The 27,513-nt window shown below is 40.6% G+C and overlaps 3 protein-coding genes across 3 annotated transcripts in view; 2 read left to right on the top strand and 1 right to left on the bottom strand.

Annotated features, from left to right (window-relative positions):
• Positions 1–27,178, bottom strand: part of LOC134202948 (serine protease persephone-like) — a 29,652-nt gene extending 2,474 nt beyond the window's left edge. Inside the window, exons 1-4 of the mRNA XM_062677945.1 lie at positions 26,541–27,178; positions 26,023–26,200; positions 25,634–25,961; positions 25,400–25,577 (exon numbers count right to left, since the gene is read on the bottom strand). Coding sequence (XP_062533929.1) covers positions 25,400–25,577; positions 25,634–25,961; positions 26,023–26,200; positions 26,541–26,652 — 796 coding nt within the window. The 5' untranslated portion in view covers positions 26,653–27,178. The remainder of the gene's footprint in view (positions 1–25,399; positions 25,578–25,633; positions 25,962–26,022; positions 26,201–26,540) is intronic.
• On the top strand, positions 1,766–2,654 carry LOC134202962 (uncharacterized). The gene is made up of 4 exons (XM_062677966.1): positions 1,766–1,811; positions 1,871–2,226; positions 2,285–2,594; positions 2,642–2,654. Exons 2-4 carry the CDS (start codon positions 1,890–1,892, stop codon positions 2,652–2,654), a joined length of 660 nt encoding a protein of 219 aa, XP_062533950.1. The 5' UTR covers positions 1,766–1,811; positions 1,871–1,889.
• On the top strand, positions 2,716–4,508 carry LOC134202955 (uncharacterized). Its single transcript, XM_062677956.1, has 3 exons — positions 2,716–2,904; positions 3,115–3,943; positions 3,985–4,508. The coding sequence occupies exons 1-3, from the start codon at positions 2,716–2,718 to the stop codon at positions 4,506–4,508; spliced, it is 1,542 nt and encodes a 513-aa protein (XP_062533940.1).
• Positions 27,179–27,513: the final 335 nt, after the last annotated feature.

Here is a 27,513-nt window from a genome sequence, read left to right as displayed (position 1 = left end):
CATGTTCACGTCACGTTTCACGTATTGAATGTCAAGCGGTTGTATGTTGGTCCTAATATGGCTGCAAAGTTGTTATCAAGAGTGGCATCATTTTGACCTATAACACGGACCACTGGCCAATAATAGTCGGAATAGTTACATAAGTAATACACATTTTCTTTAACTCTATTTCCTATATGTATAGGAATTTGCCGCCACGAAACGATTTCTTTTATGAACTTTGACCAATTTTTTTTAAATGTGTATGATAAGTCTGCGCAAAGATTTCTAGATCAAACCGCAATTGATCCATTGAGATGGTTTGGTTTTTTGACTGCACATTTACATACATATCATTTATACTCGGAAAAACGGAATGGGGAACTATTCTAAACTGGGATTTTCTTACAATCCGTACGTTAAAGTGGTTAAACCTTACTTTAGTAGTGATGTGCTAAGCGCTTTATAGCGCACCACTATCGCAGTTAGGTTTAACGTATGAACTTTGAGAAAAAACTAGCTTCGCTAGTACCCCAATTCTCCATTCCGGTTTTCAAGTTAACTGATTACACAAAACATTTTATAAAAATTTGATTATGAAGCTTATTATTAGCCCAAAAATAATGAGGCACTTTGAAATGTTCAATTTGTTGTTCGTGTCGTGTGACATTGGAAGTACAAATAGGTACAAAACAACGTTTTTCAAATGAGTTTGGAAACAAATCGAGGAGAAAATATACCCCGGCGATTGTCAGCAGGATATTTACCATTCATCAAGGTATGTTCTGTATGATTTTTGACATTCATTGGCGTAACTAATGAAAAATTCTAGGTCGGGCTAACTTTTATCACATTTTCTATAGGGTAGATGTTCCAGAATTGGCCATGTTCCAGTATTGGCCACACGAAGCACATAATTTAATATATCTAGTAAAATTGGCATTTTTTGACCTTTTCAAGCAAAACCATTAAAAATATGAACATAAATCTTCATTATGGTGGTAAAAAATTAATTAAAATAATGCAAATTTTATTCAATAATGAAGTTCTTTGCCGAGCAGTATTAGCTACCAGGGCATTACTATAATTTTTGTACTAGGAATTCATATTTTGTTAGAATAATAGATATAATATTTTTCATACTTATGCTACTTCACCAAGGTCAGTGTGCAATTTAATGAAGGAATTTTAAGTTGAACACTTATTTGATCAGTTTTAATTAGCACAAATTGTTGTTTTTTGCATTTAAAAATTATGTAAAATATCGCAGCATGCGCCTGTTTTGGCCACCCACGAACGCGCTCTGCTTTTTGACAGTTCCTAATTTTCGCCATCCGCGTGACATCATTATCGTGCATTTTACTAACAGCAGTTTTGCCTTTCTCGTACAACAAAGTTGTACCGAAAGGCTATCATTTCACTCCAAAATCGAACTTTTAATAGAAGTCTCGGAGACACATGATGTTATATACCAATCGACTCAGCTCGTCGAACTGAACAAATGTCTGTCTGTCCGTGTGTATGTGTGTGTGTGTGTGCACATGAAAACCGAAAAACATTAGCCACTTTTTCATATAGTAATTCTTAACCGATTTTCTCGCAACAAGTTGCATTCGACAGGGGACAAAGCCTTGTTGATCACTATTGAATTTTATAACGATCGACCATTGCGTTTTAAAGTTATTGAGAAAATGGAATCGAACTATATAAGCGCCATATAAGGTTGGTGTCTTGGCTAAATGCGAGAAAGGCAGTATGACCACTCGGTGAATTAAGTTGGGTTTTTCTCAAATTGTTTCAATTGTGAAGGTAAAATGGTTTAGGATAACGAGGTACGTATACTTTTAATTATATTTTGTGTATGTTTTTGTTTATTGTCTCTTTATCATAGCAAAAAAAAGTCCGAAACAATGTCGTCACGAAGTTCCTCCCGGCATGCGCACAGTGAAGAAGCAATCAGAAAGTGTCTCGACGAAATCGTGAAGGGCTCTTCTGTAAAATCCACCTGTAATAAATACGGAATCTCTCGATCTACTATTCGATACCGATTGAGCAGCAAATGGCAAAAAACAACCAAACATGGACCACCCAGTGTTCTCTCTAAGGAAGAAGAAGATAAAATTTGTGTCTGGATCATTGGGATGCAACAGCGTGGTTTCCCCGTACAGCGCCGTTCTCTGCTCCTCAAAGTCCAAGAGTTTTTGTCTGCTAATCCCAGGAAAACTCCATTTAAAAATAATTGCCCTGGTAAATATTCTAGCGATGTTATTATTATTGTTTGTCAATTCTATTATGCTGTTTCTAGGCCGGAAATGGTTCAACTCCTTTATGCGACGACATCCTACATTGTCCCTCCGAACACCAGAGGAAGTAACATCTGCTAGTGCTCGTGTAAGCGAAAAAGATATTCGGAATTGGTTTAAGGAAGTCTATCAGTGGCTGGACCGCCATGGAATAAGTGATATCCTAATTGACTCATCCCGTGTGTTTAACGGAGATGAAACCTCCTTTTATCTTCATCCGAAAACTAAAGAAGTCATTGCACAGAGAGGAAGCAAAAACGTCTACGAAGTGGAACAAGCCTGCAGCAAGCAAAACGTTACCGTGATGTTTTCGTTCAGCGCATCCGGACTGGTGGTAAATCCACTGGTCATTCTTCCAGGGCAGAGAATTAGAAAGGAAATCGCGCAAGGATTTCCCTCAGAATGGGGACTTGGGCAGAGTGAGCGTGGGTGGATGACATCTCACAACTTCGGTGAATACATGAAGAAAGTTTTTCACCCTTTTCTACTTCAAAAAGGAATCAAGCTCCCTATAATATTGTTTGTGAACGGCCATTCTTCTCATGTAGGAATAGAAGTGGCAGATTTGTGTCAGCAGCTGGGAGTCATTCTAATTGCTTTATATCCTAACACAACCCGTAAGGTAAGACACCCAGAAATCGCCCTCCCCAGTTTTCGCCCACCTATTTTAAAACTTTAATTTCTCGTAAACTAGTTGTTGAAAACAGTTACAGTTAGAGTTTTTCCATACAAGCATCAATCAATTATGAAAAAACCTAAACTTTAACTGTTTCCAACAACTAGTTTTCGAGAAATTAAAGTTTTAAAATAGGTGGGCGAAAACTGGGGGGAGGGCGATTTCTGGGTGTCTTCCCCTATTACGCAACCAGCCGACGTCTCTATTTTCAAACCATTAAAAGATCAGTGGAAGAACGAAGTAGATGACTGGCGTTCGAAGCAACCAGATGTTAGCTTCACATTGCGTCACTTTGGAGGTGTGCTACAGGAAACAGTAGCAAAGGGAATTAAAAAGGACAGTATTACTAACGGTTTTCGTGTGTGCGGTTTGTTCCCTTTCGATGCTGAGAACGTTGATTACACTAAATGCATAGCGAAATCGTCGAATAACACTGTTTCTCCTTCTGTAGTTCCCAGTCAGCAGACTTCATTACCCAATATTGATACACCCGTAACAAACGAAACAGCTGATGAACCCGTACTGTCCGATGCAAAAAGTGTTGAGGTATTAATCGGAAATACTTCAGCTACAGTAACGCATCAACTGTTCACCAGTAACACTGACCCACCCACATCTGATGTGAATATTCCATTCACAGTGTCTTCTGCCTATGTGCCCATTCACAAAGACAAAATCAAAAAAGCAATTGAAGTTATGGGAAGATCTACGCTTTCGAAGATTCAACGACTAAACGCTGATTTGTCTCATGAGGAGCAGGTTCTTCAATATTTCTACAAAGAGTTTATTCGCCCTTTTACGACCTTCGCAAATAACTCATTTGAGGACGACCACATTGAACAAAATGCAATGGTTGAAATTGAGGAGGATGACACAATAATGGGAGAGTTATTGATCGATAACGACGGAAACGTAACCATCTCGGCGGCTCAATATTTTGAGGAAAAGGATGTGATTCGTTCCTTGAAAGAATCGATGGCAAGCAGTGACATAACCACAAGCACTCAATAATTCCATTTCAATGAGCTTTGGCACTACTGAAAATATATGCGTTGGTAAGTTATTTGTTTAAACATAATTGCCAGGGTTTTTTCATAAATGTTTTCAATATTTTAGACTCAACTTCTGGTCACCCTGTTCCCAACATTCTTAGAGATACAACAAACGTTGTATCGCAAACAAGGAAGAAAAGTATTTCCGAATTTCTTAAGATTCCACCAACCCCTCGACGAAGCGCGAAGCATCGAAGCTATACCAAAAAATACTTTCCCGTTCTGACGGCCGGAGAACGTATTGAGGAAATAAGAAAAGCAGAGCAAGAAAAACAAAAAAATGAAATTCAAAAGAAAATTAGAGCAGCAGAACGAACAGAAGCTAGAAGAAGAACCGAAGAAGCCAAAAAGGAGCGGGCCGAGAAACGAAAGCAAAAAAAGTTGAATGAGGAATCAGTGAAAGAAGAAAAAGAAAATTGTAAAATTGTAAAAAGAGTTCGAAAAGCGACTACTACAACTCAGAGAGTAAAGTCGAAGAAGTTGAAAACAGAACATTAAAGCGTTTGTGTGAAATGGAATTTGATTATAACGCGGCCGGAAACGTGTTAAGGGTATAAGAAGAGCAGAGCAAGAAAAACAAAACAATGAAATTCAGAAGAAAATTTGCTCTAATTTCAGAATTTCAGGCAGAAGACACTGTGAGTGGAATATTCACATCAGATGTGGGTGGGTCAGTGTTACTGATGAACTGGCAGAAGAGCTAGAAGCTAGAGGAAGAATAGAAAAAGTCAGAGCAGGTTGAGAAACACAAAAAAGGTTGAATGAGGAATCAGTGAAAGAAGAAACAGAAAACCGTAATTAGAAGAGAAAGGGAAGTCAAAGAAGATACACAAAACGTTGAAGCGTTTGCGTGTAATGGAATTGAATTGTAATACAATGATTTTTCAATATGAAACAGAGCAAATGTAATGTTGAAGTCATTAAATAAAATAATCAATTTTTTCTGTAAAAATGAATCGTATCTACATTCAAGAAAAAGAATATTAACGAAATGGCAAAAAATCGCAATTATGTAAAACAAATATTCATAAGCCCCAAAATTTTATCCCCACCTTTGGGTTTCCGCGCCGAGCACTCAGCGCCAGACTCGGCGACAAGGAGATAGTGGTGAAGTTGGCACTCCTGATTTTTTGACAACTGATGTCGATTGGTTGTGTGAGTGCACCGGTGTCGAAAAATAGAGCTTTTAGCTGAAAATTTAATTGTCAAATGCACATTTTGACAGCAATATAGATGTATGAGTGAATAAAATGTGCAAATGCTCTATCGCGGAAGCAGTCGCTGAAGACAAGTGTCAATGGTTTCAGTGACGAAACGAAAAGTTTCAATGCAAAAAGCAATATAACGCCTATTATCGATTTACTTGTCTGCAAATGTATGGGAGTCGAGTGAAAAAACTGTCGACTGCGTTTTTGTTCTACTCGACAGTGACTGACGAGCAATTCGGCTCAAGTCACTGTCGAGCGGAATCGTCTTGAGTTACGAAATAGACCTCTAAATAACATTACGCATTTTTGTCACTCTTTCAAGGAGTTGGTCTGTAGCAGGTTTTTAATGGTCAGTAAAGCTGGTGAATTCACCGTGTCAGTTTGTTATGCGAAAAATGGTCAGAAAGATTGAGGAATCCTCCTCCCTCCCCCCTTCGTCAGACATTTTGTATGGACGTCTTTGTATGAGTCACGTTTCCCAGAACCCCCAACCTAAAGCGTGACGTAATTTATGGACGTTTCCTAATAAATATGCTAAATGTTCTTGTCAGTGTTGCTCCTAGCAACACGATGGCCAAAAGAGGAACAGGGGGTGGCGAAAACTGGAAAACAGGTGGCCAAACCAGGAACAAAAGTACTGTTTTTATATATGGAAATGTATCAATATTGTCTGTTTCCTTGGTAACAAAACGCGCCGACCATTTTTTAGGCACTATCAAAATTGTCGTTATCATCTTTATTCTAAAATTATGTTTTATTAGAAAATGATGTCAATCTGCATTAAAAACAGGGCTCAATTTTGGGAAATAATGTGATTATTGAGTATATAAAATTTTGTTCACAGTTGATTTGACAGATCTTATGGCCATTTCTGCTGGCGACGATTTTGGCGTCAATTTGTTTTGCGACGATTTCAAATCGTCGCGGCCGATAAGGTGGGAAATTGATAATAATATCGCAATTTATTATCAATTTTAATAATGAGTTTAACAGAACAAAAGTTTTGCTCCATGTAAAGTCAGTGATGAATGCGATAAATCCAGGTTTCACTTCTTTAAACGACGTATGGAACTCGTAGAATACATAGGGTGGCTAAAACTGGTACATCTACCCTACCACAAAAAAATATCATTTTCGCTCGTATATTGTTCGTAAGTCGGCCTACCAGATATCCATGGAAGACTGAAACATCCCAAATGATATTCATCGACGCACAGCCCTGAAATAGAATATCTAGAAATCTCGTAGCATTTCCGAAAACCTTGATTGGTTCGTTCATCGCAAATGGAATGAAAGCACGACACTGATTTTTGAAGGCTTTATAGATTTTGCATTATACCTAGAATCCCTTATATATTAAATATTGAATAAATTAGTTAGTTAAGCCCCAAACGTAATACAACGGAACGACGACGGAAACGGAAAATTTGACAGAAAATATATGGGCTAACTGTCAAATTTTCCGTTTCCGTCGCCGTTCCGTTGTATTGCGTTTGGGGCTTTAAACTCTTTTCTCCGGCTTACAATTTAATGGCCCGAAAAATCCTACGAGCTTGCAAACGGTGATCTGACCACAAAAAAAAACTCACCTCATGATAGAATAAATTCGTGGATGATTTAAAAAAAATCTACCTCCTAATACAACTTTCCCGACTATTATTTTTCAATGTAGTTAACAAATAAATAAATTAACATATAGGGGGAATGACGCCTTGGCAGGTTTTGTTCTATTAATGGCAGGGGGGTTTTTTATGACTGATTTTGCTCAAATTTGGCCTAAACATTCTTTCCATATCAAAGAATATTGTGGCCAAATTTCATAAAATTCGGTCGACAAAAAGCCCCCTGCCAATAATAGAACAAAACCTGCCAAAGCCGTCTGTTCCCCTAGGAACAAATTTAACACATATTATCAAATTTACACTCTGAGAAAATTTGCTCAATAGTAAGCCAACTAACTTCGAGGGCCTACTAAGACCTTTTCACTGTTTATATTGCTGCGGCGATAATAAGAGCTTAGAAAAGCAAAACAAGTTCTTTCTTATTTAAATTTTAGTTACCATTCCTCTAGATCTGAATGTTTTATTGAGCCTTTATCCAATCTTAAGAAGCCTAGCGTGATAATCGAAAATTCAATGCATCTTTTAGGATTCGTTTTAGTTAGAAAGCTAAAGATCATACGCTCGGTTTAGTTAACAATTACTCACAAAACTTCAAACAACTTTAAAACCTTAGAGGATTGATCAATTGCGAGTAGGCCGTCATGGTGGATACAAGTGAAACTAAAATTGACAGGATTTTTCTGCTGTCTTTTTCGCTGGTGTTCGGCTTATAGAACTTTCGCGGGTGCTTATTACGTGGGTGCATATTCAATTCTATTTGTTTAATAGTCGTTTAATGTTTAAAAAAAAGTTTCGTACTACAAGTGTAACAGAACAAATTCCTTGTTGAATGCGAAAAATCTAAATTTGAGTAATTCTACGGACTGCAGATGGCAACGAAATGTACATCAACTAGGATTAACCGGTGAGCATGTTCCAATGTTGTTTCTCTATCTACATTTTAACTAATTTTTCCAATGTAACTTTCAACACTGGCGGCGCCAGCCATTGTTTTTTTGTCGGAGTGCAGCTGGGCGCAAGAACGTTATCAATGAAACAACTACACTCAGGTTTTTTACGCGGATAAAATTCATTAATTTCTCGGTTCAAACATAAATTTTCACAGCTTTTTGAATACCATCTGGATTTCCTTAGTTTTTGTGTGAGTATTTTAGTGGGGTATCGACTAAGACCAAACCGTGGAAAAAAGAAACCACGGTAGTGAAATTTTCTTGCTTTGGATACAATAGAATCTGCTATGAGAATGTTAAAAATAAGTGTCAATTTCCATTGATTGAATTGGAAATTTGGAAAACTTTGACGCTTTTTCTGTAGAACTCTTTCTAATGTTGTGTGCAACATTCGGGATCCATTTGCGAGCGATAATAACTGACGATTTTTTATTTATATTTAAAAACGTTGTATTGAATATGATGCGAATAAAATGTAGATTTAATTTGATGTTAGAAATGATTACATCCGGCAATAATTTTTAATACATCTTATACCTGAGTTAGACTTTTGATTACTATGATGTTCCGAAGTATGATACTAACGCATTTTCTGGTGGGGTTTGACAGTGGGCTCTGTTAAACCTCTACGAAAAGCTGTCAACACATGAACGTATATTGTGTCGTGTAGGATGCTGAAGTGGAGGCGATAGAGGTACTGCTCCATGCAACATGTATGTATATCGTCTTCAATTTAGCATCTTGTATTGAACCATGTACGATTTTATGTTGACTGGGAAGTGAACGTGTGCCGCTCAAAGTGCACAAGCCCAACACGAGCGTCAATCGGCACATCAGGATTAATACCAGGATACTGGTCACGTCACACAACACACACCCACGCGCGCGATAGTAATGCAAAATAATCGACATGTAAAATAAACGTAAATTAACAAAATATATCTGGCTGAATATTCTTGTTTAACCTCAAATAGAGATAAAATAAGGGTTGCTGATTGGCATTAGCTTTCCGATTACTATCAATGTGGTTCAACGGCCGTAAATATTACTATATTTTCAATTTTATTCCCGGTTCTTTTTACTTTCCTTACGTTAAAGATATGATGACGCGGGCGCCTAATCCGAAATTCAAGTGAACAATCGCTCACTTTGAGCGATTGATTGTTTATTCTCACGAAGGATGAAGAATTTATCAAATTAAGAAAATGCTACCATCGTACGGGGCTTCTTTTGACAAATCGGGGGCTACTTTGGACATTTTAAAACATGAATTGTAACGTAAATTACTTTTAAATCGTCATTATTACCATTCGGGTGTTGAATCACAGACATAACACTCGTCAAATTTCCATCGTTCACTGATTTACTGGTCAATTCAAATAATCATTAGTTGGTCAATCGATCACTCGTGGCGCGCACATCGGTTTTGCTCTAGTTTGATGTTTGCTCACTACCGCCATCTGATTCGTGACTGAAATCAACAGATGTCGTTAGTGTTTAAACGACGATGCATTTGATGAGTGGATGTTCAATCTGTTATGTCTGTTTGTCTGTGCTTTCTGTTTCAAATTTGGTATTTTTTTTCGCTTAATTTTTTCAGAAAATCCAAAATCCAAAGTGGCCCCTGAAGTCAAAAGAGGCCCCGCACGACGCGACGGTAATACTGTTGTGTAGATGTTGCATAGGTCACATCGCTTTCCATGGTGAATCCCGATCTATGTTACTGATTACCCCACCCAACTAACAAAACTTCTTTCCGTGGTAATTGTGGAGATGCAAAGGTATTCTCGGTCTCTAGTAGCAACAATAACCACAAATTAACATTCCCTCCCTTTCCCAACTGACTGTAAGGACTTGGCCGGCGCCGTTATTGATCAACATTTGCGAGCTGCTGAAACGTGCACTTCGAGAATAGATGGTAAATCCCAACCACTATTCATTCGGATCGAAGTGTACTTTGCACCAGTTCTGATCAATCACGGAGTAGCAACCATTGATATGTACAGTCAGTCTAAGCTAAGTAAGCTTAGAGGATTGATCAATTGCTGATTAACTCCATTGCAAAATCCGGAATTGTTGAAAATTGTACGGTAATCTAAGCAATAGTAAGCATCCTATGCCATTTGAAACTAAAACAATTTGTCCAAAGTTTCAAGTTTACTCAATATCAAGACAATACAGGTTTTTCAATATTTCAGGTGACACGGGAAGCACTAACAATCATCAAATCGTCATCATTTTCATCATTGAATGCTTAACTTTTTTCCTATAACAAATATGATTTTGAAACAGTACCACCGGCGCGTGCTTACTCACAATCTACAAGCTGATACTTTTACAGTTACATCAAACAACTGAAAACCGAAATACGCCGCTCCAAAGTTGCGAGGTGATAATGCTAGAAAGAGACGAAAGATATGAGAAATAACACGGCCTCTCCGAGTCACCTTAACTTGAATTTTCTTCATTCAATTAAAATTTTGGAAATAAAAAAAATTAAATCTGGCATTGATGCAATATCCATCGTGTTTAGCATTCCTATGGCAAAATATAACAATTGCTCGGAGTGCAAAAACTTTTTCAAATAGATGCAACAAGAGGGCTAGATAAAAAGATATTTTAGTTACTAGATAAAGATTGTCGCTTCGGTTCCCTTTGTTCTGCTGTCCGAAACATGTGTGGTACATACCTGTCAAATCGTATGGATTTTCCTTCTTTGACATTTAGCTCCCCTATCCTCGCCAGCAAAAGATGTTCCGGACAGTGACGACAGCGACAATCTTTATCTAGTAACTAAAATATCTTTTGCTAGATATGTGCAATTCATATGCAAAGCATTAAATTTTCTAGGGGGGGGCTAACCAGATCCTAGGTGGGGCTAAGCCTCAATTAATTTTTGGTTTAATCTTAAAGCGAGAACATTTTGCAAAATTTGTTACGCAGTGTTATTAAAAGACTTCATTATTTCATTTACTTCCACTATTAATAATATAACCACTTTGTATCAACAGATACGTATTTCGTTTCGTCGTCTATTATCGACAACAAAAGCGATAATAGTGGAAGTAAATGGAATAGTGAAGATTTTAACTCTGTAACATTTCACCTAAGACTCTCAATATTAATTAATCATAAATACAGTGTGCCGGCAATGTGTCGAAGTACTGATTTACCCTAATTAAATTTAAGAGAAAATGCTTGATTTGGCGGGTTACGTGCCTCAGCTTAACTCCACCAGTGACAGCATGACGTTAAAAAAAATAATGCCGAGGCATTATTATAAGCCACCCACTAGTATTGTTGTCGGTCAGCTCTGCAATGTGAGTTCCCTCTTCAGTGGAACTTTCCTATATATGTTTCAGATCCACAAAAAATGAGGCAAACCTGATCATGATCATCATCTATAGGTGTCTGATGATGTGCAAAAAATCAACCCATTAGGCTGATATGTGGCCGAGTAATAAACATAAAGACTGCTAAAATGGCTTTTCACCTTCCTTGACGTTTTGTAAAGGTAACTAACAGGTCCACGTATAGTTAATAAATTACAATTACAATTCTTTTTCACAGGTTGGCTGCTACTACTTTTATAGTAAATATCTAAAAAAATGCGTGGGTTGTTCGGCTATGACTAGTCCTGTTTTTCAAAAGTCTTCATTATGATTAAAAAAACACTTCCTAAATTCCCCTTATTCTATCCCACCAGAATACACTTCCTTTTCATTTGCACATTCTATACAGATCGCTTCTCGCCGATTTCAGAATGCAGGATCGAGAGGTTATCATGTCGGTGCTATACCATTGTAGATTACGGCAACCACACAAACAACGCGCTTGCTAACACTAAACGGCATAGTCACTGTTATCGCGCTCTAGTTTAGTATTTTATCAAGCGTTCCTCCTGAAGACTACACCAATCCGGGGCTTCCTCGATGCTTACCGTATAGAGTCTGGCTTTGGCCATGCACGGATGCGGCCAACAGCGTGCAACCGGTCAAAAACAGCTGTAGCAGCAAACCGGCACCGATGGGTTTCCCTAAGGTCATCATCATCCTCGTCATCTTCGTAGGTCTTGTATTCAGGTTTTACCGCTCTTTGATTTTTGTTTACAATCGCGGAGTAGCGATGCGGAATCTTCACATTTGTAATCAGCGCAAGTTGTACAGCAGAACTCGCTCTCGCGACCAACACTAGTTGATGGCTTCGCGGAATGGTCACCGCTGAGCCGAAATAAAAATAAAAAGCACAACGGCAGATTAGCTTCTTCTCGGTAGCAGTGCCTTCGAATAATCTTCTTTGTAGTTAATATAACGATCAGTGTCAACTATCAACCGCTATAACCTCAATGACGTCACCTTTCGCATGCGTAGATCATTGTTTTTCGATCACTGCCCGTGCCATCGATTCGGCCGTCAGGCTTAGCCGACAATCGAACCGTAGTTCCGCAAACTGTTATAGAAACGGTGTCCGATCTGCCCACCGGGGGTTCACTGACAGAATTTAATCAACCGGTTTTGCAGTTGACGAGCACGACGCGATTACACCACACTCCCCGACTAGCGACGTTATGCGAACTGAACGACCAGAGCATCAACCGACTACTGATGGGCGGAAGCTGGACATCATCAAGTGAGATGGTTGCGCGCATCAAGAAGAGCATTCGCGTACAGATCTTCAATTCGGCAATCATCGCCGGACAGCAGCCGCTCATGTTGCACTGCCATGGAAGCGTGGCCGCTATCAGAGAGTGAGTTTCCAAAGAGCGAACAGTGATCGAAAGGTGATGGTCAGTCTGCAGAGAACTTACAATGGTGGTGATTAGCTGGCAGTGGATTGTTATGATGCGATTCATGCATTACATTACAACAATGGTTGGACGCTGCTAAGAACAGGTCTGCGGTTAAGTGCAATTTTTATCAGGTTCATGTTGTAGTTTGATACCAGGTGGAGGTGTGTAGAAGGTGTCAATTTCTACATACAACAGCCATCCCACAGATGTAGGTAGGTCAGAAGGTGTCAATTCTTACAACAGTCAAATTTGATTAAACGTTTTTGACTTTCTGTATGGAAAGGCTGTTCTACTGAGATATTAACCATCAGACAAAAGAGAGGAGAGATTCGTATTTGCGTAGAAAACGTTAGACGCAAGTTTGACTGGTCGTGATAAAAGATATTTTAGTTACTAGATAAAGATTGTCGCTTCGGTTCCCTTTGTTCTGCTGTCCGAAACATGTGTGGTACATACCTGTCAAATCGTATGGATTTTCCTTCTTTGACATTTAGCTCCCCTATCCTCGCCAGCAAAAGATGTTCCGGACAGCGACGACAGCGACAATCTTTATCTAGTAACTAAAATATCTTTTGTCGTGATCAATGGGAACGTCGATTTGAAGACGATTCTAATCTAGTTATTACTCATTGCACTAAATCTTAAGTTTGGTTGAAATTTGACATAATTCGGCACAATTAGGCATTGAGAGGTTGCTAAGGTTTGTGAACTATGTTGTCATCCCATCGAAAGCATTATGGTTTAGTGACTGAATCACAACCCACTGTTTCCGTACCATGGCGCTGATTTGGCATGGCTGAAACCATCTGTTTTCAGTCTCACATTTTATTTGAAAGGCTTATTTGTCTTTGGGGGTTACGGAGCCCAAAACTTTTGATTTTACACTGAACCCTCTTTTTACGGCACTTTTTAGATGTCACTTCAATTTACGGCCCTCTTTTTACGGTACGTGACATAAAACAGAATTTCAAGCAATATTGTCCTTTTCTGAACTAAATCTATCACATGTTGTACATATGCATAATCAAGTTTCAGACATAGTAATTAATTTCCACTCCGGGTGGCTTAATAGCCGGCATATAGGCAATTCATTTTGAATGTACCAATATTGTCATCCAAATGTAAACCTATTAGAAGACACTATAGATAGTGGAATATATAGATGAGCGAAGATAAATCCTCTGTCTCCAAACGAACTGTCAAACGTGTCTCCAAACGAGCATGACGTCACGATTTCAATGGAAACGTTAGGGGTGTGACGTCATATGCGCGTGTGCACGGGCAAAAAAATCGACTCAGCCATGCTTTCGCTCATCTATAGATTCTACTATCTATAGAAGACACTCTTAGCTCTTAAAGACGCAAGGCGTTTTTTAGATACGTCGGAAATATTTTTAACGTAAATAACCATTGAAATCGTGGGCCCTCCTTAGCCGTGCGGTTAGCCGCGGTAAGACGCGCGGCTACAAAGCAAGACCATGCTGAGGGTGGCTGGGTTCGATTCCCGGTGCCGGTCTAGGCAATTTTCGGATTGGAAATTGTCTCGACTTCCATAAAAGTATCATCGTGTTTGCCTCATGATATACGAATGCAAAAATGGTAACTTGGCTTAGAAACCTCGCTGTTAATAACTGTGGAAGTGCTTAATGAACACGAAGCTGCGAGGCGGCTCTGTCCCAGTGTGGGGATGTAATGCCAATAAGAAGAAGAAGAACCATTGAAATCATTAACATTAAACGTATTTTCGGTTTGTTATTTAAAAACAACATTGCGCATTATGGGCAGGCTTGGCATTTACTCGTATAATGAGCTCAATGAGAACAAAAAAGTTCATCAAAAATTAGCAACAAAACATCACGGATATGATCAAAACTTAAAAAAGATGCTCTTCGTTGTGGGAAAAATGAGGAGTGGCTCTCTTTGGGAGAAACGGTTTGTCTCAATGTGCCTGTTTGAGGAGCATCATTTTTGTTGTTCTTTCCAATTGAACGTATGTACAGAGAAATGAAAGCACACTTCTGTCATATCATCGCCACCCGTACAACAGCCTCACACATTCGCACCTTCATGAGACCAGCATGAGAAAAGGGACCGTGTAAAGCATCCATGAACGGGTAGAAATGAACACCATTCTATATTTACATTAATTATTTACTGCTTCTAAGCAACAGGCAGCTGAATCCAAAAGAGAATGAACAAGTCTCTCACTTATCATCTCTGTAAACATATACGATATGTAGCATATCGTGAGAGACTTTTTTCGCAAGCTGAAACTGATTCGGGAGGCTATACCCTATGATAAATTTCTTTTACAAAGCTCCAAATGCGGGAAGCACTGGCTCTGATGATGCATTTCAACTTGTTTTACTCAGCTGTGTAGTAACCAACACGAAATGAGCGAAAACAAAGCGAGAATCACCATGTTTCTGTGGGGGCTGCCTATCCGATTTTGTTTTTTCGCACTTGTATACAAATTTGGTAAATTTGTTATCATGGCATGTTACGATTCGGAACAGTTTTTGCCTCTCTTTTATCGTTATTCGTTATCTATTGAAAGCGATTTCTGCAAACCTTGACAAAGAGATTATTGACGAAATTATCTGGCGTCAACACATGGCCAGCGCTTTCTCGTCACTAACCGTCCAGTCATCATCGACCGGCTGCGGTGCTGGGTTTCTAATAACGTACAACAGCTCCTCGCGCTCTAAAAGTGCATTTCCATGCGCGTTTTCCACACGGAGACGAGCGAACAAAAATTTCTCACTCATCCTCCAAATCGACACTCGTACCGCGAACGAAAATCAAACTTGCCGTCAGGCTCTTTCACCCGTTGTACCCGAAATTTCTTTCTTTTTCAAACACACCAACGACTGAATACGCGCGCTGCTCGAGTTTACTCCCAATATTGCGAGAAGATAGAAAAATTCGAACGAGGGTCCGACGGTCGACCGTCGGAAAGTTGTTCCGCAAACGTCAAATCACTTGATGCACGGAAAATATTGTTGGTTGATTTTTTCGGTGTGAATGTTTATTATTGAAATCAAAGAAAATATGTAACTTTAAACGAGTGTTACATGCCGCTTTATATTTTAAATATGTTTTATGGTTCTTCCAAGGCATTTCTGAACGTATTTATGCGATTTTAAAACATTTTAGACTTCTCGAATATTCTTGATATCAAGGAATATCAACACTTTTCGCACAGTGCATGCCATTTGAAGTTTCCGACACTCAGTTTTCTTCTTCTTCTTTGCTCCGCAAAATTAGAAGTTTTCTCTGTTCTCGCAATAATTGCCTTGCTGCTCGAGCCGAACGAACTGTACCGACTGTTACCACGTCGAAAAACTTTTTCGCCCTTATATGGCTTCCTTAAAGTGTTTTCTTCGTCCCAAAACACCTTCTTCAAGCACTGCACTAGGTCCAAAACGTGATGGGATATGCAGAGTGGACCATCGGACAGAACCGACACACAACAGGCCAGTGGATTCACCGGAACGGATGTGATGTGACACGGATAAAGCAAAAGGACGCTTAACACACGCGAGACTCGTTTCAATACGTCTTTATTATACACTATTAGATGCATTTACCCATTAATGGGTAGTCTGTTATTGATGGTATTATTCCCACCGTGAAAAATTCACCCATTTTCTCGTAAAAGTGCCTCTCCCCATTTTAATGGGTAGAAGCACTTTTGAGAAAAAATGGGTGAATTTTCCACGGTGGGAATAATATCAACAATAACAGACTACCCATTAATGGGTAAATGCATCTAACCGTGTACAGATTTAGGTACATAACTCTAGCATGATTTTTGAAAACGTCGTATGTCCAAATGAGAGACTCTCTTTTATTACGCTCTCTTTCACTAATATTGAAGCTAATTTTGCATTTATTACAACATTTCCACCTCAGCACGCTAAACAAAGCTATTTTCTTTACGTCTCGGTTGAAAAATCTGATGTAAATGTTAGTATGGCTTCGTAATAATCGAAAGAGAAAGTAAACAAAGAGAGCCTCTCTTTTGGACTTACGACGTTTTCAAAAATCACGCGAGAACTGAATGGAAATATTCACTGCCTTCTCGGTCTTCTCTCAGTGTTGCCAGTGCGGCTGGTCCTACTACTTTATTATAGCCCCCTACTTTATTATAGCTGACACTTTACACTTTTCAAGCATAATTTTTCATAACGACGTATGTAACAATTATGAGGATTCGAGAAATCCTTTGCAGAAAGTTGGCAAAACTTTTTCTAAAACTGTTTAAGAACTAAATCTTATCCATACAACGGTATGCTGTACATACGTCGCTGTACAATGGTCGGTTTTCCATAGTGTACGATTGACGCAACTGCAGTTTTATTTTGTTTTGCTTTTTTGGTACATAGGTCGCTCTTAGTTCCCATATGTTAAAGCGACGTATGTAACAGTGAGACTTCAAAAATAGAAAATTTTACATACGTCGATTCGTAAAAAGATTGAATTAAAGAATTTTAGGATCTAAAATCAGTAAAATCGATGCGTATTATATAAAGTCGCGTGTGATTGTCATGTTGGATTAAAAACCTCGTTTTGTTTACTTTTGTTACATACGTCCTTATGAAAAATTATGCTTGCTTTGGTATAATCCCGAAATCGCACAAAAACGTCACGAAGGTTTTTCAGAGATAAAATGAAGTTGTTGAAACCTGCAAATGCAAATAAAAAATAAATTTAGAAGTAATCTATATACATAAAAATGAATTTCTGTCAGTCTGAACCTTATAGACTCCGAAACTACTGAACCGACCGGCATGAAAATTCGTAAGCAGAATTTTTTGGGTCCGGGGAAGGTTCTTAAGATGGTTCGAGACCCCTCCATTCTTTGGAAAGGGGGGCTCCCATACAAATGAAACAGAAATTTCTCCCATAACTCGAGAACTAAGCAAAGAATAAATTAATTTTAGTCTGCTAGTGATAAATAAAGCACGTTTAAATGGATTATTAGAAGTCCACGGAAAAAAGGTTTTATAGGAACCCAAGCAATTTCTTGAAATCTATGGAACAACGGACATCTCTAAGCTCGCTTGAAATCTGGTCCGTTAGGCATTCCGAAATCCTAAAAAAAATCTGGGACTGTCATATGATTTCTTGGTGGTTCGCTTTAGATCGCTAGATCCATAACTTTTTTTGAAAGTTATTGGACAAGTTGTGATCCGTGGCCTCTTGCAGGGCAGGAAAGAATTCCGAGATGTGTGTCATGCTTTTTGGAAATCCCTAAACACTCTTGGAAAAGCAATATTTGTCCTGAAAATCGGGGAAAATTCTCAAATTATGTGAGTATTATGTCCGCAAAGATATTTTCAAGTCCAGATTATGTTTACAATTGATTATAATGTCGTAGAGTTCTCTACACCGTGCTTAAGTATGTGTCCAACTAACCTTCCTTTCTCTTCCAGGATTCGCAAGGAAGTGGAGTGATGCTACTCTCATACAATAGTCTAGGTTTGTAACATCTACGAATTGCTTAATGTTAATTACCAGAACTTTTGCCACATTCGCTATTTCCTGTTTGTCCTACCCACGACTCGGAATGTGGATGCCCCTCTGATACTAGTATATAAATGCGACAATGAACAGATGTTCAAAATAGTTCAGTATTGTCCCTGGAGAGCACGAAGCAGCTTTCAATTACTAAAACCCAGATCAATCCACCAAGGCAAAAAACAATGTTTTTTTTTTAAATAACTTTGGAGCGCAATAACCGGAATCGTAGTAGCCAAGGCTCAAGAAAAGACGTGTTTTTTGACAGCAGATTTTTTGCAGCTGGATTTTTTTTTCGTGGTGAAATCTTAAGTCGGTAAACCTTCTATGAAGACAAGAGGACGGCACATGGATTTGGCAGTCTCGATTCGGTCAGCGGACTGCTGAAGATGGATTTAGTTTTGGCGGCACAATTCGATCAGATGAGTGTTGCAGAAGATTCGGTAAGCAGAGTTCCGGATTGGAGGTCGATGGTCGTGTCGGATTCAGTCAGTAAAGTGCAGGACTGGACAGACGATGAAATCAGTTACGTATCGATAGGTTGCATGTCCAGGTAAGTGACGATTTATTAGTGACGTCCGACACAGAACTGCACACGAATTTAACGAGGTTACACCAGAAACCGTAAAGTTTGCAGTACGCTATCAATGACTTTATGTATGATTCAAACATGACATTTTAGTATTACATATTTTTTAATTCAGAGAACGAAATAATAAAATTCTTTCCAATCTCCAATCTAATTTCAAATGGTTTGAACACAATCCATTTGGTTTGATTGTGTTTTTCTCTTAGCGTTGCTGGTAAGACATCGAGACCGTTACCTTTCCGTTTATTATTTTTGTTGGATTTAGTTAGAAGAAAACTCGGTTGCTGTCCTATTCATGTTTATTTAATACATTATGACATTTTGATTCACTTTTTCTATTATAAACTTCCTGAGCACGGCCGGCCGTATGCACATCTTCATGGATTGCACACAGACAGCGAGTGCGGGTGTACCCCAGAGCCGATGACCTTTTCCAGTTTCTTTGCTAAACATCAATTTTGATGCGCTCTCCTCCGGCATACGCACTACATGTACAGCCCACTGTATTGTGCCGCATTTTAACAGCCTGACGACGTCTGCACACGTGCTACTCGTGATTCATACATTATTTGCCGAACATTTCTGCTGTTGAGATTTCGGTGAAATTTCTCAAAAACCTGAGATTAATTTTATGGGTGTACGTTGTTTAACTTTTGCATAAGGTGAAAGTACTCATTAAAAGCGTTACAGTCAAGATATTAAAGATGTTTTTGCTTGGCTAGGGCATATTGCCTTCCTTCCCCATATAAGTTATAGTCAATGCAAGTGTGTTGGAGATAAGTTGTGTTTCGACGGGGATAGTCGAGGTTCGGGGAACGATTCCAGGTACAGAAATTATTGGAGCATAAATAAATAAGCTGTGGTTTATCTATATCACTATCTGTGCTCACTTTATTGATGTTACTCTATTATTACTAAAGGCCGTTGAGCGTGTAAGAATATGTTTATGTTTTTACTGTACTGTACTTTTATCGAACAACTCAGTTACCAAATAAACAGTCAAACGAGATAGACACGTTTTTTCTTCTCTGCGCGTATGATTCTGCCCAACAGGTTATGGGCCTGTTCGAGAAAGTTTTTCATAGCGAAAAGTTAGTTTTTCGGTCGTTTTCGCGATAATCGAGTGGTAAAATGACGGACGGAAGTGGCAGCAGTGTTGTCCCCACCGGTAGCGTTCGTGGTACAGCTGCATCAGGAAGTGGAGTGGTTCACAGCATTTCCAGCCTTCCGGGAATCGCGCGGCTCACAGGACGGAAAATTGGGCAACGTGGAAGTTTGCGGTGCAAACTTACCTGGAGCTTGAGGACCTGTGGAGCGCTGTCAAACCGGAGCAGAATGCGGACGGAACATACAAAGCTGTTAGTGCTGATGGCGAGCGCCGAGCGAGGGCGACAAACATATTGCTGCAGGAGCCGAAAATTATATCCACGTGAAGGAAGCGAAATCCGCGAAAAAGGTTTGGGAGAAATTAGAAAGTGCATTCGAAGACACGGGATTGACACGGCGTGTCGGTCTTTTGCACAAGCTAGTGAAAACCGAGCTGAATGCCTGCACTTCGATGGACGATTACGTCAACCGGATAGTGTCCACTGCACACCAGCTGAACGGAATCAACTTCCCGATATCCGACGAGTGGGTGGGAACGTTGCTGCTGGCGGGACTTCCCGAGGAGTATCGGCCAATGATAATGGCCCTCGAAAATTCGGGAACATTAATCACCGGCGATGCTATTAAAACCAAGCTGCTGCAGGAGGTAAAATTTTCGGCGGAGGATTCGGCCTTGATGGCAAGTCGCCGAGCAAGCGGTGCTAAAGGAAAAGGTAAATATATACCGAAAAGTGAATCAAGAAGTGACCCCCCGAAAGGGCCGAAATGCCGCAAGTGCCACAAGTACGGCCATATTGCTCGAGAATGTAGGAGTTCAAGAAAGGAGGATGCGTTCTGTACCGTGTTGTCGGCATTTTCGTCGACGAAGAAGAAGGACTGGTACGTCGATTCCGGTGCGAGTGTGCACATGACCAGTCACCGGGAGTTTCTGGAGAATGTGATGCCTTTTAATGGAACCGTCGTCGCAGCTAACGGAAACAGTATGAACGTCATTGGAACTGGTTCGGCTGTTTTGAAGCCGGTCTGTCAGGAGAAAAACATTCCCGTTCACGAAGTACAGCTGATTCCCGATCTGTCAGTGAACCTTCTTTCCGTAAACCAAATAGTCAGGAAAGGGTATACGGTCGTGTTTACGAATGCCGGGTGCAAAGTAATCAACGAAAGTGGTGATACTGTGGCTACGGGTAAGCATGAAAACGACTTGTTCAAACTGGATCAGCGACAACAAGATACGGATAGTGCTTTGGTCTGTCCATCTGCGATCAGTCTGAAGACGTGGCACCAGAGACTAGGTCATCTGAACTTTAAAAGCATCCGGCAGTTGGCAAATGGTTTGGCAGAAGGAATTTCGATCGTTGACACGAACGCTGGTGATTGTAAAGTGTGCCCAATGGGAAAACATTGCAGGCACCCATTCAACAAGAAAGGTTCACGCGCCGCAGATGTACTCGATGTGGTACACACCGACATTTGCGGGCCCATGGAGGTAAGATCACTCGGAGGTAGTAAATACTACATTGTATTCGTCGACGACAAATCAAGAAAGATGTGGGTATATTTCCTGAAAACCAAAGCAGAAGGAGAAGTCTTAAGAGCTTTTAAAGAGTTCCACGCGTCGGTTGAGCGACAGTCTGAACGGAAGATCAAGATACTTCGCAGCGACAACGGAATGGAATACCTTAACAAAGGATTCCAGAATTACCTGAAAGCCCACGGTATCCAGCACCAACGCACGAATGCCTATACCCCGCAGCAGAACGGGATGGCGGAACGCGCCAATCGTTCGATAGTCGAACGAGCTCGATGTCTACTTTTCGAAGCTGGAATGGCGAAAGTATTCTGGGCCGAAGCTGTGCATACCTCCGTTTATCTTCTCAATCGATCACCCACGCAAGGTCACAATGGCACACCAGAAAAGCTATGGACCGGAAGGAAGCCGAGTCTCACTCATTTGCGAGTTTTTGGTACCAAAGCGATGGTACAAATACCGAAACAACGGCGGCAGAAATTGGATCCCAAGTCACGGGAGTGCGTTTTCGTTGGTTACGATGATAACACTAAAGCGTATCGGCTTTACGACCTGCAATCGCGGAAGGTGTTCACCAGTCGCGAGGTTTGCTTTATCGACGAAGGCACATCGAATCCACCTGATTGTACGAGGCGTCGAAACGTAATCGAATTGGAGTACGAGTTCGTCAGTGAAAAATCAACAGCGAGCGGTGCTCGCGACCGCTTCTCGGAAAAAGATAACGACGACGATGAAGACGAATTTTACTCGGACTGTGAAGACGACAGCATTGATCTGGAAGAAGACTTTCACGGTTTTAACAACAACGACAACGTGACTTCCGTGCTCCCACCGCGCAAAACTTCACATCCACCTCAGTCACAGGTGTCGAGGCCCAGCGGTCGGGAGCACAATTTACCAGGCAAGTATGATGATTTTGTAGTATCGATCAGAGGTTTGCCGCATTTAAAATCCTTACAGAAAGCCGACCATGTCACGAGCAATCAACCGGTTCATGATAACGCATCAGTGAGTTCCGACAGTCAGGAACAGTTCAGCGGAGTCGCAACCGCGGCGGATACAGCTGCAGCTAGGAGTCTAATAATCGACAGCAATCCGGCCACGCACCAAGAAGCCTTGGCCAGTGAGGAGGCTGATCTCTGGAAGCAGGCGATGCGCGACGAATACGACGCACTGATGACGAACGATACCTGGACGTTGACCGAGCTGCCAAACGGTCGGAAGCCGATCAAGTGCAAATGGGTTTTTAAAACCAAACACGACGCGGATGGCAAAGTGGACAGATACAAAGCACGCCTAGTCGTGAAAGGGTTTTCGCAGCGAAAGGGGGTGGATTATGACGAGACCTATTCACCCGTGGTACGTCATAGTTCGCTGCGCTACCTTTTTGCTTTGTCAGTCAAGAATGGACTTTCTATCGATCAGATGGACGCGACTACAGCGTTCCTTCAAGGAGAATTGACGGAGGAAATTTATATGGAACAGCCTCCCTGTTTCGTCAGTTCGGGTTCACAGAAGCTAGTATGTCGCCTTAATAAGGCGCTCTATGGACTTAAACAGTCTAGTCGCGTCTGGAACGCGAAACTCGACGCTGCGTTGCGCAGCTTCGGATTGACTCGCTCAAAGTATGACCCTTGTCTCTATTACCGGATCGATGGAAAACGAATCCTGTTCGTCGCGATCTACGTTGATTACGTAATCATCTTCTCTAACGACGAGGCGCTCACGAAAGAGATCAAATCGAAACTGAGTGAAACATTTCGTATGAAGGACTTGGGAAAGGCAAGCAGCTGCCTTGGTATACGCATCACTCGTGAGAAGAGCGCCATTGCACTGGATCAGGAGGCGTACATTGAGTCGTTGCTGGTTCGATTCAATATGCAGAATTCCAAAGCTGTAGCGACCCCAATGAATCCAAGTGTGAAGCTGACCAAGGAAATGGCTCCGCAGACCGCGGACGAAGTGGAAAAGATGAAAACGGTACCGTATCAGGAAGCCGTGGGCGGTGTAATGTATCTTGCCCAGTGCACGCGTCCTGACATCCTTTTCGCTATCAACCAACTGAGTCGTTTCAACTCCAATCCTGGGCCTGCACATTGGGACGCTGTAAAACATTTGCTTCGATATCTGAGAGGCACGACGAAACTGAAACTACGTTACAGGAAGCAAGGTGACCCAGAATTGAAAGGCTACTCGGATGCTAGTTGGGCTTCAGATTTAGATGACCGAAAGTCCACTAGTGGCTATATTTTCATGCTTCAAGGTGGTGCAGTGTCTTGGTGCTGCAAAAGACAACCGACGGTCGCTCTCTCAACTTGCGAAGCTGAATACATGGCCCTATCTGCTACGGTTCAAGAAGCAATGTGGTGGCGTGGTTTGATGTCACAATTCGGAATGAGGCAGCCTGTCGAACTTCGCTGCGACAACCAGAGCGCAATTTGTGTGGCCAAAAATGGAGGATACACGCCACGCACAAAACATATTGACATTCGTCACCACTTCATCCGTGATGCCCTAGATCAGAACGCAGTCAAACTCAACTACGTGAGCACCGATCAACAAGTTGCTGATGGTCTAACGAAACCGCTGGAACGCATCAAGCTGGATCGCAACCGAACGGCAATGGGAATAAACGCATCACCTTAAGGGGGTGTATTGGAGCATAAATAAATAAGCTGTGGTTTATCTATATCACTATCTGTGCTCACTTTATTGATGTTACTCTATTATTACTAAAGGCCGTTGAGCGTGTAAGAATATGTTTATGTTTTTACTGTACTGTACTTTTATCGAACAACTCAGTTACCAAATAAACAGTCAAACGAGATAGACACGTTTTTTTCTTCTCTGCGCGTATGATTCTGCCCAACAGAAATTATGGAATTGTTGTAAGTAAAATTGTTAAATTTTTATCGTCTTATGGGTTTTTGATTGTTTTTTCATTGCTTGTTCCTTTTCTTTCCTTTCTCGTTTCAGAGGGCGAGTAATGGCGCTTGAACCTAGGCTTACATGTACATTGATGGACATATAAGCCTTCGTCATGTTTTCATAGTAATCTACTTGAATTCATAGACTACTTTTGTCCATCAGTGTCTAAGCCAGGGCACTAGACTAAAAACTGTGTCCCATCCCAAGTCGTCGAGGACCCAAGGAGTGACTATTAATCATCTTAGCTAAGTCACTCCCAACGATTCAACAAGCATCACCTAACAATGTAAACGGAACGGTTGGTACGAGATGTCCCCGTTCTATGGCTTACATGTGAAATCAAGTTGAGAATTGATTTTCACAGTTATATTAAACAACGCTGCACAGTAGGCCTGGCCGCTTTTATGTTTGAACTACATTCAAGATGTGCTTCAAACGTAAATAATGACAAGAAAAGTGATAGACGTAGTCGAGTCTATCACTTTCCAGGATTCTTTCATGAACTGGCTGTGCATGTGTAGACTAGACTAGACTAGACTAGAAATAACTTTGGAGCGCAATAACCGATCGGGACAATTTTCAATAGGAAACAACTAGACTGCGTCGATTGCAACCTGTTAATGCTAAGTACCAAAAAGTGGCACTAGCTATAGGAAGGTGATATAAATATATAGAACAAATTGTATTAAAATCCTCACTGCACATGCCTTTAATCGTCCAGGAGAGATGCGTCGTCTGGCCACACGATATTTTCAATCCAATCCAGGTAGGATGCCACACGGGTGTAGATTCCTGCCCTCCACCCACATCCCAGCCCAAAAGAGGTGATTCCAACCTGGAAGAAGCGATCGGCCGTTTCATTCTTATAATGCAAAGGACCTCCCGAGTCTCCAACGCATGCATCACCTAGTTTACCGGAAGGTTGAAGTTTTCCAATAGCACAGTACTGTCGTTCCGTAACACCGGAAATTAATCTACTGTCTAATGTGCCTACTTCGCCTGCATATTGTTGTGCACATTGCTCCAAAGGTTCTGTGTTAAGGTCGACTTTAAGAAGTATGCTGGACCGCGACTCATCAGCTGAAACCGAAACAGGAAATTTGTTCGTAGGAAATAGGGAAAGTAATCTTACAATTTGTTCTCACTGTCTATCAAACCCCAACCGGATGTGGTCAGAACATGGTCCACTACTAGATCCTGTGGGTCAGTGTACAAGCAAATCCTGTTGACATTATCATCGTACCTGAACGGACTGACCAACTCAATTAATGCGATGTCATGATAATTACTTTTCGATTTGTAATCAGGATGCGAGTAAAATTTCTAAAATGGATAAATTATGAATTGTTTCAGTAATTGCCACGGCTGCAATATCGTACCTTCAATTCAGAGTCCTGGGTGTTTGTGTCACCGGATGAGGACAAGTTGATCGTACCCATTCGGGCAACGATTGGTCGATCTCTCAAACAATGGGCTGCCGTCAGCAGGAAGCTTTTCGAAATCCAGCTAGCTCCACAGCGGAAGTCGTAGGGCTTATCCGGTTCCGTTGATTTGTACCCCAAGGCAGCTATGAATGGTATTTCACCTTCGGCGGCTTCCTTACCCTCTATGATGTGTTGTGCGATGTGCGTGGAACCCTGTGAGAAGTTCTCGCATGCCTTGGTGGCCCTCCTTCCCGTACTCTGTGTTGTGCTGGTAATGATTCTGCTTATTACAAAAAATGCAAAATAAAGTTGCGATTGATGATAATCTGCGCTTTAGAAGCTACCTGCCAGAATCCTCGTTTGGGCAACAAATCAGAACATCATGGAGTGTGTAACCACACCTTGGAATAGAACGGATTGAAACTAGTTTCTTCTGAATCACATTCGGCTGTATCCAGGGGCAATCCTTGGGCATTTTGCATGTGCCGGGTAAGTTATCTACTGACTTACAATTGTCGTCCTCTGCAAAAAAAAATTTAGCGCTGTTGAGTTCTGGTATCTAATTAGAAGTTCGGCAAGGTGTTCTAACACACACTGGACTGAAATAATTTGAAAATTTAACTAGGGCTATATGATCATCTGTTAATTGATATGTTAGCTTCGTTCTATCATACGTTCTGGATTGAAAATTCTTTGAACGGGTAGAATAGTGTTATGAGCGATACTATTAACGAGAATAGCAAAGGAAGCTGACAACGGATGGTCTATATCGATAGAGTCGTTATCTTTGACGATCACAAGCGAAAAATCACTCCACGGTCTATGAATGTGAATATTCCGATGTTTGTAAAATCGAACTTACCGTATAGTATCGCAGATGTTTGACCGAAAATTCCAATTTGATTGGAAAAAAACATCAGTCCATGAATCAACACAGCTACTGCTGACAATTTAACAGAATAAATGGTATGCATAACTGCAGTGTGATTTGTTTTTTGCGGAATCTGCTACTACAATGGTTAGGTATTTTTGTGGATTTAAATTTCATATAATTTGTGGATCGGTATGTGGATCGGTAAACTTTATTCTATTCACCGTTTCTGCTTCACCGTTTCTGGAACTACAAGCTATAAATGCGTGGGTGCAATAAATGGCAACTTTACTTGTGTCGCGGATTGTTCTTAACATACAAACCAGTTTCTGTGGTTTTAAATCCGATCTGGCACTGAAAATCACATCACATCTTGATTATTTTGCTTCATTTCTTTAGTTATTCCACTAAAAAACCAATGGAAGATATTGCGATCACGTACAACGGTTTTCGTTAACGGTTTGCTGGTGCAACCTGTTCCGCTCTTCAAACCAGTGCTATTTTTAATTGTTTAGGTCCGGTTTCGGGCACGGTGTGACAACCTCGAACAGGTTCCAGCTCCAGATTGTTAAGGCAACAGAATCGAATGATGCTCGCGGTTCGCTTCTCGTTGGTAGACTGGTGATGACCAACTTGCGAATCCCATTCTTTACGCAAACCGCACGGTTGTTTCTGAGATTCTAGCTGAAGAGTAGACATACAGTTCGTGTCGGAATTGAGTGTACATTTACGATGAAAGGAATATATTTAAAATTTATATGATTTCTGTTAGTTATTAAGATATCAACATCCATAAAACTGATCTGTATTTTTCAGTTTGCTCTCATTTCGTAGGATAAAACTGTCATCGTGGGATCGGAAAATTATCTTAGTGAGATGTTGGGGTCATCTTCAAAGATTCATTACTTTTTCATTGGTAAAAGTTTGGTCTGATGCCGTGTAGCAAGTAGGTATCTCTTTTTTC

Source organism: Armigeres subalbatus, unplaced genomic scaffold (assembly GCF_024139115.2).
Source record: "Armigeres subalbatus isolate Guangzhou_Male unplaced genomic scaffold, GZ_Asu_2 Contig1541, whole genome shotgun sequence".
In the NCBI taxonomy this organism is placed as follows: domain Eukaryota; kingdom Metazoa; phylum Arthropoda; class Insecta; order Diptera; family Culicidae; genus Armigeres; species Armigeres subalbatus.
Note: the sequence above shows the minus strand (reverse complement) of the source record. Positions and strands in the feature narration are given on the sequence as shown.

Excerpts from the sequence above, each read along its gene's own strand:
- LOC134202955 (XM_062677956.1), top strand. The coding sequence starts at position 2,716 with ATGACATCTCACAACTTCGGTGAATACATGAAGAAAGTTTTTCACCCT. Across the intron at positions 2,905-3,114 it reads ATCCTAACACAACCCGTAAG|GGCGATTTCTGGGTGTCTTC; the intron begins GTAAGACACCCA and ends AACTGGGGGGAG. Across the intron at positions 3,944-3,984 it reads GAAAGAATCGATGGCAAGCA|CTTTGGCACTACTGAAAATA; the intron begins GTGACATAACCA and ends CATTTCAATGAG.
- LOC134202962 (XM_062677966.1), top strand. The coding sequence starts at position 1,890 with ATGTCGTCACGAAGTTCCTCCCGGCATGCGCACAGTGAAGAAGCAATC. Across the intron at positions 2,227-2,284 it reads ATTTAAAAATAATTGCCCTG|GCCGGAAATGGTTCAACTCC; the intron begins GTAAATATTCTA and ends TGCTGTTTCTAG.